The 17357-nt window shown below is 41.4% G+C and overlaps 1 protein-coding gene across 1 annotated transcript in view; it reads right to left on the bottom strand.

Annotated features, from left to right (window-relative positions):
- LOC104500464 overlaps positions 1–17357 on the bottom strand; it is a gene marked incomplete at its 3' end in the record, with an annotated part of 27728 nt that overhangs the window by 10115 nt on the left and 256 nt on the right. Inside the window, exon 2 of the mRNA XM_010144111.1 lies at positions 9244–9347. Within this exon, the coding sequence (XP_010142413.1) occupies positions 9244–9347 (104 nt within the window). The remainder of the gene's footprint in view (positions 1–9243; positions 9348–17357) is intronic.

Here is a 17357-nt window from a genome sequence, read left to right as displayed (position 1 = left end):
TTCCTGCTGCTGCCCTCCTTTACTTGCGTGCCCCATCTGCTCTCACTCGCCTTCCTGTTCGGTCAGTCTGTTTGGAAGTCTCTTGTTTATATGTGATAATTATGTGCTAGTTAATCATTTCCATTTTCTAATGCTGCCCCTCCTCCCAGCTGTTGTCCCACTGCTAGCTCACTACTGACTTGTAGAATATTACACCGTTAAAGGAAAGGAAGAATCTTTACTGCAATGCTGCCCTCTGAACACTGTTTGGCTACAGCGCCCACCATTAGCATTAGCACAGTCTCTCTTTGTCAGTATTCAGGTAATTTCAATTTTCCTCTCAATCAAAGAATGGAGATTCCCTCTCCATCTTTTCCTGAGTACGGTACGTACTGTCGCTGCAATTGAAACCACAGTAACTGTTCTAGACCAGGCACAATGGCCAGCCTGGACATTACTGTCACGGCTTCAGGAAGTCTGCCCTGAATTTGGTCAGCCTCTGTGAAAGTGGATGAAGTTTAATGTCAAAAGATCCGCAGAAAGAGATTGTTTAATACACTGCACTACCTGGTAAAAACAGTGCCTTAGGCTTTAGATGCTAGGAATAAATCACGTAAGCAAAGCCTTTAACATATCAAAATAATACCATGCAAAAGTATAACACAAATCCAAAATAAACCAACAAAACATCTTCAAAGGGAGTTAGGCTGACTATATTGCTGCACAAAGTGAATAGAGGTAACAGCGCTTCTTTTCAGCATTTGTAGTCCATTCTGGAATTTCCAGAAACTGTCTGCCTCTTATGATGCATTCGGCCTCATATCAGATTTTCTTCCGTGCAAAGCTTTGCGGTGTACGGCCTTGGAAGAATTTTACTTTTTTATCCAAAGGTTAGAGAAATAGTTACAGTTATCTTTTTACTCACCCCTGATAAAAAGCCCAGTCGTGCTTTAAAAGAGGAAGAAAATAACTCTGTACAGGGTAATCTGAAGTTGTCTGCGATTGTCCTTGTGATTAGAGAACATCTGAGTTACAAAGTTAGTTTGACATTAACTAAAAGAAAAATTGTATGGGGAGAAATATTAGGTAAAAAATGGCAAATAACTGCACAAGCATAAGCACTTAGCATTATTATGGAAAATAAAGGTGGTGATAGTTTGACACCATCTAGGCTGAATAAAAGCAGAAAGATCAGATACTTAGGAACAACTTTCACACTTTGCCTGGCTCCTGTGAGTTCATGGGAATGGAAAATTACAGAATACAATTTGAATTTTAGTTTTTGAAATGAGATGTGAAAGGGCAACTTTGTAAGCACATTGTTTTCCTTAGAAGTTTCAATTTGTTACCATTGGCACTGTCATGACCCTTGCAAATTATCTACAACCTCGGTTGCCCATGGATTAATTCCAAATTCGTCCCTGGGCTCTCGTTTTCCGTATTTGAGTTTTTCCAAACACTAGGGCAAAACTCTCACTAGTTCAGAAAAATTCCGTTTGAATTTGCTTTTGGATCACTCCAGTTGAAGCTTTGGTTCCTTCTTCCAGGAATCTGCAGAGTATAGATTTAGACTGCAGAATTTAGTAAAACATTTTTAGTTATCCAATATTACCAAAAGCTTGTTCCCAAGTAGAAGAAAAATATAAGGAACAATCGGCCAAAAATGGAAATCCTCAATAAGTTTCTCATTTTCATTTGAAAATAGAATTCTGAGTATCATGAGCTGCCGTATATAATTCTTACTATGTGACCATGAGGATAAACTAGTGCATTTGTGCAGAGAACAGAAAACCCGACCAGGGTACAGAACCTCTGTTTTTCCACGCAACTCCTACGTTTCCCTTTAGAAGAGCAACTTGTCCAAAGGCAATTTCCCAAGAGGAAACATTTAGGCCGTATAACTGCGTATCTGACGTACAGCAAAGTCTACTGACCAAACACAAACTCCTTTATCTTCTTGATAACCTTCCCCAAGGCCACAAATTCCCAGAACATTGTGTCAGGTGTGGGTGGAAGTGAGGTGAAGGGGATGAAGATTTAGTACTGACATGCTTAAATCCTTCTGTAGTTTAATTATTTCTACAATTCCTAAAGGAAGGTTGAAACCCAAGATCAAAGTGAACTTGGCACTGCTTTTTCAATTAAAAAACCCAAACTCGCTGGAGGAGTCCAAGTTTTCTGATTTAATGTTCAGCTGCCCAGTAACCAAGTTTTAAAGCTGTAAGCCTCTTACGACATTGACTTTATTTCCCTTTTTAACACATTCTGTTTATTTTTTATTGTAGTTATATGGAAAGCGCAATTCAAAATACTTCATCTGTGACACTTGGCTCAGGAAGATACCAAACGCACACATTCGTGAAGGACTGCCTGTTATGGGAAAGGTAGGAAATGTTTTGAGTTCAAATAGTTCATGCTAAACTGTCTGACTATTTCGGCCTAATTGTGAAAATCTCTGGGAATAAATATACCCCCTTATTCTAGCAGGGCTCTAATTTAGGACAGCCAAGAATCAGCCCAGCACAAATATTGGCTTTTCTCTACATCAAAGTGTCATTAATACAAAGTTCATAAATTCCTTAGCCGCTCCCTTAGGAACTGGCACTCTGCTGCTCCCGAAAGACCTGCCTGTTGAGTGAGGCTTTTTCTGTATCTGTAACAGACAACATCTAAGTTACTTGACAGGGGAGATCTAAGGCCTATGGGCAATAATTAGCACTGGTTTATTTACTGGTTTTTGTGAATAATGCCATCAGCTTCCATGAAGCCGGAATACAGGTAGACAAACCAGACCACCAGCAGCAAGGAAGATCCCAACATTAGGTCCTTGTTACCTGCTCTTGTACTTAGGCCTTTTTTATCTTGCCACCTAAACAGAGAAATTCAAGAAAGCTCTCAAGATTTTTGTTTCTCTTAAGACAGACGAGTATAGAACTATGCATGTTCCCCGTGCAGTTTGCAGCCTCTGGAGCCACATCTTTTACGTGTGTATTTATTTTCTTCTGTTGTTTTTTTCTACTTAGCAGTCTCTTCAACACCGATTTCTATAGTTAGCAGAACATTTAGAAGCAAGCATTTCTCCCGCATGGTGTTTATCTCTGACTAGCTAACTGGAAAAAACAAACCAGAAGCTATCACTTCCGGTAGTAGCCAAAAAAGCAGGCAGCTTTAGAATATGGCATAAAGTGACATTGTAATGACAGAAGAAGTGACTCATTCACACTGACAGCCTAGGAAACGGAAGCGTGCACACACACACACACACACACAAAAGGCAAAGCGTGTAAGTAAATAGAGGAATGAATAGCAGGAGGTAGGATAAGCAGAGTCGGAGGCTGAATGTAGCACAACCTACAGTTGAAAAGGTCTAATTAGATAGTATTAGAGCACCTCTGATAGCAAAGCAGACCTTTTTCAGTTCACTAGACTTCAGAGGCATTATATTTGCCCTAGGATATACAGAGATTTAGTTAGACATACCTGGCAGAGTCAGTGAGTTCTCTGAAATTATTTTATTACGTGTGCTGTTTTGCAGTATGTTTTCACATTAACTCTGGAGTACGTATGAAGAATGAAGTAAGTATGAATGCTGTCACCTCTGCTTTGATGTAAACTGAGCAAAGAATGATAATACACACCCTGGCTTTCCAAGTCCCGGAATTAGTGCTGCTCTGTCATTCACACTAACATCGCCAGGACAAAGCCTTGCAGAGTCACAGCAGCTTAATAAAAAGGAAGCAGTCTGCTGTGGATCATCCGCACACAAACGTTACTGATTGAAAGCACGAGCTACTGAAACTCCCTCCCCAGCTTCCTTCTCTCCTGGGCCCTAGAGCAGCAGCCCTAGCAGTCTGTTCCAGTCCCGAGACCAGAGGCTGCATCAGATTCCTCCAACAACTTCACAATTCTGTCTTGTTACGACAGAGGGTTTTGGCTCGTTGCCTACCTTTCTTCATTTAACATAAAGGACTTGCTGCTGCACTCTTCCAGTCTCTAATTCCCAAGTGAAAACCGGGAAGTGAAAACTGGGAAGTGAAAATCTAGGAAAACAAGGATCGTCGTTAGCTTTTAAACTGTTTCAGATTTGAATGCCCACTTTGGTTCTGGTTTTATTAAGGTTGTAAATGCTGCTTTGCAAACACAACTGATAAACGAATTGAAAAGAAAACCTTTTCTGACAGAGAGACTCATGTCAGTCCTCTGCATTTGTTACCAGCTCTGTTGTGTGTGAAGTTCACATTGTACACGCTACAGAAAAAACGACCGGATTTCACTAAAGTCAAGATGTCAGTTACTGAAAGTACAACAGGAGGAAACTCTACCTTCCACACTGATGCCTCGTGACCATAGCGGGCTATTAACCTTTTGTAATTTCATCATCACATAGATTACCCTTTGCGTATATAGTTACAAAGACCAAAACATGACTTTCCTTGCTTTGCCAAGCAAGCTTAGCTCGCCCTGTCTTATCTTTCCAGTTGCAGATAGCACAGCTGGAGATTTTTACTGGCATTGGACGTACAAGCTTTGGATCACCACACGGGTTAGAAATGCTGTAACTCACCAGTGGGAATACACCCGGAGTCAGACTGCCTCAGATTACCACCCTGCAAATACTTAAACCCAGCATGAAATAACAGTGCCATAGAAAAGAAAGAGTCCTATTCCCTTCATCTCCCGCCACAGTATAAATAGCGCTGCCTATTCTGTCGGCAGTGCCGGCTTCTGTAGACCTACAGATTTCATCAGGTGACTCTCAGAGCACAGAAAACTTTGGCCTGATCTTTCTAAGATACCTTTTCTCCACTTGATGGAAGCCTAAATCATTGTCCAGAACCTCTTTGTGTTAAAGATTGTACGGTTACAGAGTAAAAGACTGCTTTCAGCCAAAGCAGAGAATGTTAATAAAAAAAGCAGAAAATGCTAATGCACTCCTGCAGACCTTTCTGTGAGGCTCATAAGAGCAGCACCAGCTAAGCATTTCCTTCATGTAATGCTCGTGTTCCTCATTTACTTGCTGCAATTGCCATTTTCAGTATAATTGTTTTAAAATCAGTTTTTGGGGAATGCTCTATTTTCTGGAAGAAAGTTGAACTTTCTCATGTCCAGATCATATCCTGGGTCGACATGTTCAAATGTGTGGTCTGATTTTTTGCACTAAACAGTAAATCGAATTAACCAGTTAACTTCAGATGCGTACTTGGTTAAGAATGGCACACATCAGGGAAGATGGCAACAATACTAAAGACGGAAAATTAACAGCTGTGTTAACAGCAACAGGAAATAATTAAGGAAATCCAACAAAGGAGTTAGGGAAAAAAATTAAAAGGACTAAAAATAAGTCTATTTTGCTGTGAAGTAACCATGAAATTCCTATGAAAGGAATTTCACAGTTCCCCATATGGTTTTGCTTCATTGTGTCCCCAGGGTCGCTCTGTCCCTATTGTGAAGTAAAAACAGTTTCATAAGAGAAACTCACAGAAGGTAATTTGTCCCTGTTTTTTAAAGACAGTTCTCCCTGTGTGAAGAAGAGTGTTGGCAGTGAAGAAGCCATCAGCTTCTCCTAGTTCTTAGAGAGAAAATATGACTGTTTGAAGTGTAGCCCAAACATAAAGCAATAGTAAGGACTGGAATTAGACATATTTTAAACATTTTGCTCCAAAATTTTGAGATATAAATGTCACATAATTCTTGAGGCTCCTGATGAGGCTCCTAATGAGGCTCCTAGTGAGGCTTCTTGAGGCTGCTGATGTTCTGGTTTTTGGTTTTGAAATTTCTTTGCTTGTTCCTGTACAGATACCCTGACTCCCTCTGGCAGACATTCTCCAACATACTGAATGTGCACCAACAAAATCATGATAGTTACAAAGCCCTTCAAGCAGCCCTTTAAGCAGTTTTATTTTAAAATGCAGAAGAGATTTATTGCCAGAATCACCATTTTAAAGTAAATGTGGAGGCTAAAGCAGCTTCCCAGAACGTGAAAGTGGTGTCAATGACTCTTCCTTTCCAGAAGAGATTTAGTATTGATGTTTCCAGAAACGATCCTAACCCCAGTGGTGGATCCATGAGAGCAATCTGTGTTGTCTGCCCTAAAAGTAATTCAAGATCTGCACAGTCAGAAGAATAACATAAAGGACATCAGTGACCCCGTACTGGAGAACAATCTGATTTGGGCCAGGGGAGGTTGAGGTTGGATATCAGGAAAAACTTCCTTACAGAGAGGGTTGTGCAACACTGGAACAGGCTGCCCAGGGAGGTGGGGGAGTCCCCATCCCTGGAGGGGTTCAACAGACGTGTGGATGTGGTGCTGAGGGACATGGTTTAGGGACCCTGGCAGTACAGGAGTAACGGTTGGACGTGATGACCTTGAAGGTCTCTTCCAACCAGATGACTCTGTGATTCTGTGAGTGCTAGTATCTGCTCATGTTTATGCACTTAACTTGGAAGGGTTATTGGAGAAACATATAAACAGTCCTTGAAGCCAGATCTGAAATCCAGCAACTCTCCTTCTCTAACTGTGGGTCTGGTCTAGCTGGAGTTGAGAATTCAAATTCACTAAAGGCTCTGAACATGTTCTCTGAAAGCCTGCTAAGAAGCTTGTTCTTTTCCACTTTTGCTTTGGTTCCTAGACACACTGTATCTTGGACCACTTTTGCCCTAGTCTCTTAAAATTTCCTCTCTGACAGAAAGATCTGCCTCCTTTTTGTACACTCTCCCTAATTGCCCTTTAGATCTGACACTAAACTCTCAAATAAATACCAACAATTTGAAAGGACTTACCATTAGAATTTCAAAATTAACTCTCTGATAAGATTAAGGGTAGGTAAGTTCAATGCCATTATCTGTCCCGAGTCAAGAATACCACAATACTTGAAATTACGGTTATTCTGCATTTAGCTAGACTAATAACAACTGAGTTTTCATTAGCAATATTGGTACATGTGAGCACTGCACTAAAAGGCTAAATGTACGTCAAAGGTCCTATAACACTCCTTCAGCCGGAGAGCTGAAGTCCATTAAATCTCCAAAATACCAACTACACAATGCACACTGTAAGGATGAACATAAAGATTACTGAAAGTGAATTTAAGCCACACTTGGAGATTCTCCAGCATAAAAGTCATAAAAATTTCAAAGAAATTGATTTATCAAGCAATTGCCCACCTTATGGCTGCACTTTAATGAACCCTTTCACATAGGACGTACTTGACAGGAGAAGAGGCCAGAGCAGAACGTGTTTTAATAATTTTCTCCTCCTCAACATTGTGCTGTGTGCATCACACACAAAGAAAACTCAATTACGCTTCTCAAACTCAGCTTAAACAACAATCCAGATAAATTTACTGTGGATATAGATACTTGCTGCCTTCACAGCCAGTTGACAAACTCTCTTCTAGTAGAATTAAATAACAAGCAGGAGATTTCAAAAGGAAAAGGCCGACCGCTGTCCCGAAGTGGGTACCTAACAATTCCTGCAGCATGCCTTTGCCGTTGGTATCTGTACGGACAGCTGGACTTCCTGTCCTTGCATCTCTCCATAAGACATTCAGGAAGGAAGGTTTATATCTTTACATGTTTTCCATGAAGTCCTTTGATGACTAATTTCTAGAGTCCTGAGTCGCACTGACCTTTCACATACTCCTCCCCCAACCACATTATTACTGTTCTCCCTACTCCACTTTTCCCATTGTTACGTGCCTTTTCCTCATGTAAATTGTATTTAGGTTTTCTGAAACAGCATTTTTTTTTTTTAATACAGACTGGTATAACTGTTTTGCATTACATAGCTACCGAACATGAAGATTATGTCAATTCTTCCAAGTAAAATACTACAAAAATCACCAGCAAAATCCTGGGGGGTTGGGATTGTGGTTTGTGTGTTGCGCTGATGCCTCATTCACTGCCCTCCTTATTGTTCAAGGGTTTTTAGTTTCTGGACATTTCCATTATACGTGGTGAGTGAAATTATCTTATAGTAGCATCAGCTTAATTTAATTCAACTGTTATTGTACTTCTCAAAATATTAATTGCCTCAAACGTTACGTTCCTTAGAAAGGCTTGAAATAGCCTGGCAGATCTCTCTGCCTGAATCAAGCCTCCCTTGGAGCTACTGTAGGGGAGAAATTGGTTTTAAAAACTCGAGCTTTTTTCCAACCCCCAGCTATTGATCAAAATTAACACATTCACATATTCTTTCAAAGAACTGTTTTGGAGCTCAAAATACTTCAGTCTGAGATTCTGACAACCAAAGATTGGTTGTATTAGTAATCCTAAAAGTCTATTTATTGTCCTGCTGCTTCAAATTTACAGAGAAAAAAGTCTTCCTTTTTGCAGCACTCATCGCTGGACTTTGAATCTAAAAGTCTGACTCCTGCATCTACCACATTCTAAAGAAAACATACCAGTAGATTCTCCTTTCTGACAGCTAAAGAAAAAAAACCTCTCACAAACCCCAGAAAGTCTGTTACAAAGTACTCACCAAACTCCTAGCGCAGTTCTTGCAGAAAGAAAGAATTCCTGAATCGGCGCTGAGTATGATCCTCCCCTACGAATTCACGGGGTGTGGTGTAAAGCTACAACAGCGTGGTTGCAACCTGATCTTCCTCCAGCAGGCTCCTGCCCGTGGGTTAATCGGCTAGTCGTTGTTAGCACTTTTTGTAGAGCGCATGGGTTCACTCCGGGTAGAAGTCAGAGATCTGCCGCAGCGGCAGGGACGCTTCCTGTTTAAAGTCTTCTGTCTGCCTGCAGTTTACAGCAGCTGCTTTCTAAACAGCAGTAGCTAAAATGAAATGCACTTGTAAAGAATGAGAGACGGTCTGTAGCATATTCTGCTCGTTGTATCTTGCAGGCTTTGGTACGGCTCATGAGGACGCCCTATTCGTTGCCTGTTTAAAAGAGCTCTGTTGTGGTTTACTGTTGGGATTTTTTTGTTTTTAAATAAAGCCACGCTTTCCGCTCTTGATCTGGGCTGCATTTGTCACAGTGTCTGGGGCTGTGCTGCAAAGACTGTTCTGCCTTCGGCTAGAACATACCACTAGTCACAGATCACGGTAGTATGTGCTAAAACTGAAGGTACGCGTCATTAGGAGAACCACAGCTGAAGGCAGGGTCAGGACTCTAGTTTTAATGCTGAGACCTTGTAACTTGCAGATGTAGAAAGAGTCAACCATAATCTTAGTCCTGGACACAGAGGATGAGAATTTCCCAGATAATGACTTTAACGGCAACAGAGGCAGAAGTAACACCTAAAGAACAGTATCATACCCAGGTGGTAGCTGTAACTTAATGACAATTCTTTCTGGGCAAAGGCAGAGAGAGGAGTTAAATCACTTGCACTGAGGGTTTGCCTTCGTCTGTTCATCATCATCCTGAAAGAGATGGGAAGCTCCTCATAGTCAGTTAATGGGTTAACTGTCTCTGACACAAACAGAAGCACTCCTGGCAGCTTCTTAGATCTCCTGTCTGTTATTGCAGACTGTAAGAGTGTCTGTAACACTTTTCAGGGCAAAGTCAGTAGTCAGCTGAGTCTACTGACTGTCAGCTGGGTCAGTAATCAAATGGATTAAATGTCCTGAAAGGGACTAGAAGCACTGGCAAAGTAAAGGGGCAGTTTGAAAATGCTGGGGGTGGAGTTTTACTGTACTAATTACCAACTCCTAGGTCAGATAAAGTAAGGAGCAACCGAGCTCAGGAGCGGTCAGTTAAATGGCAATGGTCTGTCTGTCATTTCTGTGACACCAAGCCTCTGAAAAACATATTTTGGGGGCCCGTGTGTTAAGAATTTATATCTATCAGTGCTATCCATAAATCTTTTTGGAGGTCGTAAGTAAGACAGGCCAAAGCAGATGTACTAAACTGACACCACCATTTAAAGAAAAATCAGTCTGTACATTTACAATGGAAAAAAAAACCAACTGGATTTTGAAAAAACAAGATACTACTTCAGTTTGCTTTTCTTAAAATGCATCTATGTGGATGAACAGAGAGAGTTTTGAACTCGCTCCACTCTGCAAGTCAGTTACAGACAAGCTGCTTTATTTTTAGTCATACCGGATGTGGAATTGTCTGAATTTACCAGTCCAGGCAAATATTCTCCAAATCTAGGGTCTGAACCTCGTCAAAACTTCAAGTGAACTTTTTTTTTTTTAATGAAAATACATAGTTTTTAAATGAACGTGCAAAAAAAGAATTTTCCAGGTTTGTATCCTAATGTGTTAGCATAATTCCTTCTTTTCTCACAAGGTCTCACTGAAGTCACTCAAATTTGGTGTGCTAAATAATAAAGTAACTCTGAAAGAAGCAGTCCACACAGACATGGGAAAAAAAAGGAAAATGCTAGAGTTTTAAAAGACATTTTTCTTCTTGTGGTCAAGTAACTTGAGAATCACATATAAAGGAAAGTACTTCAGGAAACGTATAAGAGAGTGAAGCCCCTTATTTTGATTAAAAGATTAAGAATTGTTCAGTACATAATGAAACAGGGTGAGAGTAAAAACACGAGCATGTACATGAAGAACACGTACACAAGGAAAATTCAAAAGAAACATGCAAAGTTTTAAGGTGATTTTTTTTCGCCTATTATCCTGTTAATGTCTCTCCAGTTCCCACATGCAGTCCTCCTAACTTAGTTGTCAGGAGGCACTCTGGACTCCTTCGCGTTATAACTATGACATAAAAGGTTTCGGCTGAAACTGGAACCAGACTTTGAAGACAGGAAATCCCTCTAGTGGGCTCAAAGAATTCCATTCAGCTATGACGTGGCCTAGACAATCACACTAAATTCTGGCTCGCCCTGAAATCTTAAGCTGATAGCTTAAGACAATTGTCAATAGTTAAAGGTCCACAATGAAGAAAGTCCCTAGATTGTAAAAAACATTTTTTTTTCCTTTTTAGAAGGGGCTTTCGAGATGAAGAAGATTAAATTTGTGAGCTCTGAAGCTAGTCACTGAAAAGCACTTTTCTAAGGTCCTGCTGGAGTCTAGAAACCTCTCAAGAAGTAAGGCATGCAAATCACAGAACTCACCCATCTCACTTCTGACGAGATCACCTAACTGGGGTATTTCCGTTAATTTTGTTTCTGTTCTGAAGAACCTGAGGATCCTTACTTAAGGAACTTTGGAGTTTTGAGTATGTGATGTTATCATGACATTCTCTCTTCATGTTTATTTATACCATGTGCTACATCAATCAGTTGCCAATACCAAGATTACAGTTCAGCAGATCACCGTTTCACGTGACTTCTGAGGTCAACCCCCAGAGTTCAGCTCTGGCTGGTTATGCAATAGCCGGAACTGAACACGTTCTTGATTGGTGTGAGAAAAGACCATCGACAGGACATGCATCGACAGGCCAACTACCAAATTCTGCCTGTTTTTCACAGATCACACCGCCATGCAGCAGGGACCGTACAAGCCTCGTATTTCAGCCCCCTTTTACAAGCTGCTTTCTGCTGGCCTGTTTGGAAATGACTCGGATGTGACAGTCAAAGGCAAATCCAGAGAGAATTTTTAAGATTCTACTTCTATAGCTCAGGGATTACAGCCCCACAACATCACAGATTGGAGAGAGGCCGAAAAGCCCCAGCAATAAGGTCTGGAGGACATTAGGCAAGACCAGTGCTACAGGATGCGTTCCAGATCATTGATATCACTGAGCACTTCCGTAAAATGTGACATGAGCACCGATTATACTGCTTTTCTGTCAAAAAACCCCCCTTGACTTACTGCTCCGTTTTTCATGACCTGTGTCTATATTCCACTATCAAAAGTACACTACGGTAAACTGAAACGGAGATGCGTTAAAATACACCTTGTGCAAATTCTTGCAACACTCAAAGGTAGTTTGCAGAGTTCAAAGCTGAGATGATTAGATTTTAACCTTCTGACGGTGCACAGAACTTCTACTCACAAATCAGGGAATAAATTGAAAAATGGAGAAAGTTTTATGTGAGACACGAGCACCATGAAAAACCTGGTGACTGAACAGGCACTGCTTGGAAAGGCACATCTGAGCTGGCTACCATCTGACCACAGGAAAAATCCATCAACTCCCTGGTCTCAGCTGCTCGTGCTCACTGTGGAGCTCCTTTTGGTGATAGCTCCACCTTTTCCAACAGCAAGAACAGGAAAGGATGTGCCATCCCAGAAGTTCCCCTAGCTTGGAACTCATCCTGGTTACTGGCCTGCAGAAGGTGGGCAAGGATAACAATCCTGTTGGTAAAGGTCTTAGGATTTCAGGAATGTTTACAACCCACAGGTCAAAAATGGCTCACTCTTTCTTGAAACACCTCAGTGACTTCAGGTCAGACACTCCACATTCCTGTCCATCATCTGCCACGCTACTACCATAGCCTCTGTTTCCACCGCAGCATGGCAAACTATTCCTGGTTTTACACCAGGAGTATGGTTAGTTCCAGCAAGACATCAGGAAAATGGAGGAAAAGGACTAGTAACTAACCCAGTAACTTAAGAGGACTGGAGCAGTGTCACCATCTTCTGGAGTGTCTGTCCTCGGTTCAGGGTGCTGGTCATGCTGATACTGAGAGGGATAGAGGGAAAGACAGTGAAATTCAAATTCAGATTCTCCTACCGTGTGCATCTTTACTTGCACGAGGTGGATGGGCTTTAGCAGATGTGTTATGCTTAACCGTAATGCTAAGTACGTGGGGTTCGGGGGTTAAAAATGACGCATACCTTGTTACGTCCAACCTTGTTACTGTTCTGCTGCACCAGAACGCAGCACCACAGGACTATAGGAAACGTTTTTTGTGTGCCTGTTTTTTTTGTTTTGTTGGTGGTGGTGGTTTTGACTTTTTTTCCTGAGCTTTATCATCCCTGAGGCATAACACATAACACAGTTGGGGGAAAAAAAAGGCATTTTCTTGCACAAGCTGTTCTTCAGGTCACCACACCAATGCCTCTCTCAGTGAGGTTGTGACATCGCTTGATCTTTAACAACATAGATGTTGGCGATGTTTTGTTGCCCCCTAGTGATGCCATTTAATTTTTCCACTCTAAAAATTTTCAGAGGTGAAGGCTTCCTGTCTCCTGCCTTCAACAAGCTAGATCACAACTCAGTACTTGTGCTTGGTGCTTGAATTAGGTGGAAAAGCGTAGGTATTTCTGAGTCCTCATGGGGAACCGGTTAGCAGGCTGGCAGGACAAATACCACCAGCAGAGCTGGCTTGGACCAGTGAGCTTGAAGTCAGAGCCAAGATGTAGCGTCACTGTCCCCGAACAGGACAAAAGCTCCCAAGGGCCTTTTCCTCAGCACAGACACTAATCATCTTACAGAGTGTAAGGCTGTTGCAGAATTTCTGAAGGCACTGAAAGTCCTCATTTCCCATGCACAATGGCATGATCCAGCAGACGCTCACGGGAGGGGACAGTGAGCTGCCTCTCACGGGCTCCACGTTTGCACTGCTAGCAGTCAGGTTTGTGGTTAAGTTAAAATGAGCTGACGGCAAATGGATGCCGTTAAAGTATGTGCCTGTTTTTCCAGGTGACGTCCTCTACATGTTGATGCCATACAACTTCAAAATCCCACCAAAAAGTGAACTTCAGATAAGTTCCTTTTAATAAGAGTTTTGCAAATAGCTCTATTACTGTTCTATATCTGATGTATTATTTTTAGTGTGTTCTTTATCGCATTTAATATTTAGAACCCATGTGAAAATACAGGGAAGGAAGTGAAAGTGAAGATTCTTCTCCAGTGAAAGGAAGATCAGAACCCACAGCTGGCCCTTGAAAACTTGTCTCTGCAACACACACTCCTCTCTTCCTCTGTTCTGTTGTTCTTTCCTGTGACTTCCTATCTCAAGTGATTTCTAAAGACTGAAATCAGAATGGACAGAGAGGGCCGACAGAAGAATACTGCGATAGTGCAGTGAGGAAACTAAAAACACAGGCTGTGTTTCTGCCCTGACTTTAAAGGTAGGAACGCAGTAAGGCATAATATTACTGAAGATAACTGGGGGAAATGTAGGAACGTTTTTAAAGGGGAGAGACTCTTCAAGTTTCTCAGGCTTTGCCCCCGAATTTATTTTATTACAGATGTCTTGGGGTTTTCTGATTTGAAAGGCAAACATTTAGCAAGGCTGACAAGGCTAAGTTGGGTAAGTCGATTATCCTAACTTGGGGTTTTTTAGGGGTGAGAAGAGGAAAGGAAAGGAGTGATGGATGAGAGGAAACTTTATCAGATAAATTTCTTACTGGTTGAAGAATTTTCCAGCTGAACTACTCAACCTGTTTAAGCAGCAGCAAGGAATACATTCAGCATCTGCCTTTCTGATTTCCAAGTCCAGTTGTCTATGTCGGGCAACTGGTTCTCTTGAAAGTAAACTTTTTTTGCCCAGCAAAGGCACACCGGTTTCTGCAGTCAGCCTTTGGCTGTGCTTGTTCCTGGAAGAAGTTTGTATTCTGAAGTTATCCTTCCATCAAATCCCGGACAAAGAAAAGTCCTCCTTTTATTTTTAAAAAATCTCTAAGTGGAGCATTGTTTATCTGTTTGTCTGATAGAATACTTATGGCATACTAGCAGAATATAAATTACTTTGTGGATATCAGATCGAGGAGGGTTAAATGCACAGTATTTTTAGCAAACTGAAAACTGCTTAAAGCAAGCAGGGAAAAGCAACGCAACTGTGGTTAAGGCTTAAATTTTTGTTCTTTTCCTCATATCACCAGTCAAGGTGTTGGCTCTGGCAAAAGGACAGATGTGACAAATTTCCACGTTTCTTGTTTTCAGCTGGGTAGCCGTTTTCTTTCCAATTCTTTTAATCAGTTTTTCTGCGCAGTTCTTTTTGCTAACTTAACTTTTGCTTACCTAACTCCTATGCTTATTTCTCCATTCATCCATTTCTGAACAGTAAAAAAGCCGGCACCTTGGAGCATGCTTTGAAGTTGAAATCCTAAAGTATTAGTTCCTGTTACTACCTTTTTGAGAAGCCCAGAGATAAGCTACTCCTGTAGTATGGTTACGATAACCAGAAACTTCAGAGCACAGCGTGTGACATTTTGAATACCGTGGAGATTTCAAGACTCAGGTCCGATCAAACCCCTTTTGGATAGCTGAGGAAGCGGGGCGTCAGGGCAGTACCAGATGCCACTCATTGTCAGAGCCAGAAGCTGTGTGAGGTTTGAGTTTCACTGTAAAACTCACACTGACTTCAACCAAAATAGAATAAGGGACCTCTCACATAAAAGGGTGGTAAGCATTTTGTCACCTTCCCTATATAAGGAAGGTTCTTAATTACTTTTGGTCTTTCTATTTTATTAATTTGTTAAGAATTGGAAGAACTTTCTGTTATACAGCTGCATTTATATCTGCGGTAGATCGTATCTGAAGCAAAATATAATAGGATTACCTAGTGAATTCTGTCCTTATTGATAGATAATTAAAAAAGGGGATGAAATGTTGCATAGTCTTGTTAAACAAATTGCCTCACTGGACAAAGCACTTGTTTTAAAGTAAATTATTCCTCGCTTGACTCAGTCAATGTCTAATACTGAAACGGCTATGAGTTAATTAAACATTTATATAATTTTTCTAGATTCTATTTATCATGTTTTGCATTCCCACATGGTGTCTGTTTATTCTCTCAGTGAGACCAGTGCTTCACTAAGGATCTTAATAAATGAGCCTCCCTTTCCCTCGCCGTCCTTTAGCATTCATTCCAAACACAGACAAGGTCTAAAACTGGCTCAGTCACTGGATGTCCCTGTTGCAGCATTAAGAGCTTAGGTATTTTATCTGGAAACAGGACGAGTATACTTGTATGTGTATTTTATTCCTTCATGGTTACTAAAGGGTTGCATTTCTGCTCCACTTGATGTCAGCGTGAGTTTTATTACAGGCTGAGTATTAGAAGTGATCAGGCCTGAGGATAATTTACGCTTTCAGGGGAGACTATTCCACCAGTGGCTTTTCATTTAAGTTTTAAAACTCTTTCTATTTTAATTTTAAAATGTGCCCCTTCTTTGTTTCTGATGATGATAAGAATTTTATTACGGAGTGTATTTTTACGCATATACACACACCAGTACCAGAAGTATATACATAGTTACGTATATGTATGCACGTACAGCACCAATGTAAGAGTTCCAAAAACATTCCAAAAAGATTTTCGTGGTGGGTTTATATAACCAATAAATTTTAATGATTAATTATTGCAAAAATAAAACAACTACCCTTCTCATGAGCAAGCCTGAGAAAAAGCGAAACAGTAAGGAGAAATGCCAACTTACATGTTCATAGTTTTGAAAATTGAATACCTTAAGTACGTGCATAAGTAACTTTCAAAGTCAGTCTTACTTGTTAGAGGGCCTTGTCCAAGTCCCTTTGAAATGTGTTTATCAGCACCAAAGTTATAAACTGGAAATATATGATCACTGGAAACTGTTTCCAACTCTCATTTGAATGAAACAAAAAGAAACTAAAAGGATCACGGTTTTAGGTAGAAAACACAAGACACGCGGAATTTCCTGTTTGTTGGACTTTGTGCTGATGTCTCAGAAAGCTGTGACCACGCCTGTACTTCCTTTGTCTTGACAAATGATGAATAGAAGTGAAAGTTATTTTCATTCGGTCAGTTTGGCTGGGAGACGCTAGATATAGGTGCTCCTACAAACAGAATCTAAGTCACATTCTGGGCCATTCCAGTGGTTTTTAATACACCGGATTTCCTCAGGTTGAATCCTCCTCTGTGTGTGGCTGGGGAGAAAATAAATAACCTGCAGGAGATGCTCAAACCGTGACATAAGGAAGAACAAGAGGAGATGGCAGCTGAGGATACCACCATTCCCTGTCAGTTCTGAGAAGTCTGAGCACCTAGTGATGAAGCATTTATCAGTGGATGTGCCAAATCCGGATCCATCCCTCAGCCCCTGCTGCTGCAGTCTCAGAGCCGCTGCCCTCTGTTCTCCCCACCGCTACACAGTGCCATACTCTCTTGCCAGGAGTGGCTCGCAGTATCCTTGTCCCAGCTGTCATTTCTGTTCTGTCGCCTACTGACTCCTAACATCTAAACCAGACGTAGGAAGATAATCCAAGTACTTAAGGTGGCTGACGGGTGGGTCATCGAAACGATGACCAGCCCGTTGCTGACTGGCAGGTCATAAAAATAGCGACCGGCAGGACACTGACCTATGGGTCATTGAATCAGCGACCGGCAGGTCACTGATCTGCAGGTCATTGAAACAGTAACCACCGGGAGATCATCAAAACATCAACTGGTGGGACCCTGATTAGCTGGTCATTGGTACGGCAGCTGCCCAGTTGCTGACTGGTGTGTTATCGAAATGGCGATTGGCAGGTCACCGACCCGTGGGTCAACAAAATGGCGACAGGGGGGGCACTGGCCCGCAGGGCATTGGAAAGCC

Source organism: Buceros rhinoceros, unplaced genomic scaffold (genome assembly GCF_000710305.1).
Source record: "Buceros rhinoceros silvestris isolate BGI_N320 unplaced genomic scaffold, ASM71030v1 scaffold16829, whole genome shotgun sequence".
In the NCBI taxonomy this organism is placed as follows: domain Eukaryota; kingdom Metazoa; phylum Chordata; class Aves; order Bucerotiformes; family Bucerotidae; genus Buceros; species Buceros rhinoceros.
The sequence above is the reverse complement of the archived record's forward strand: the minus strand, read 5'-3'. Positions and strand labels throughout refer to the sequence as shown.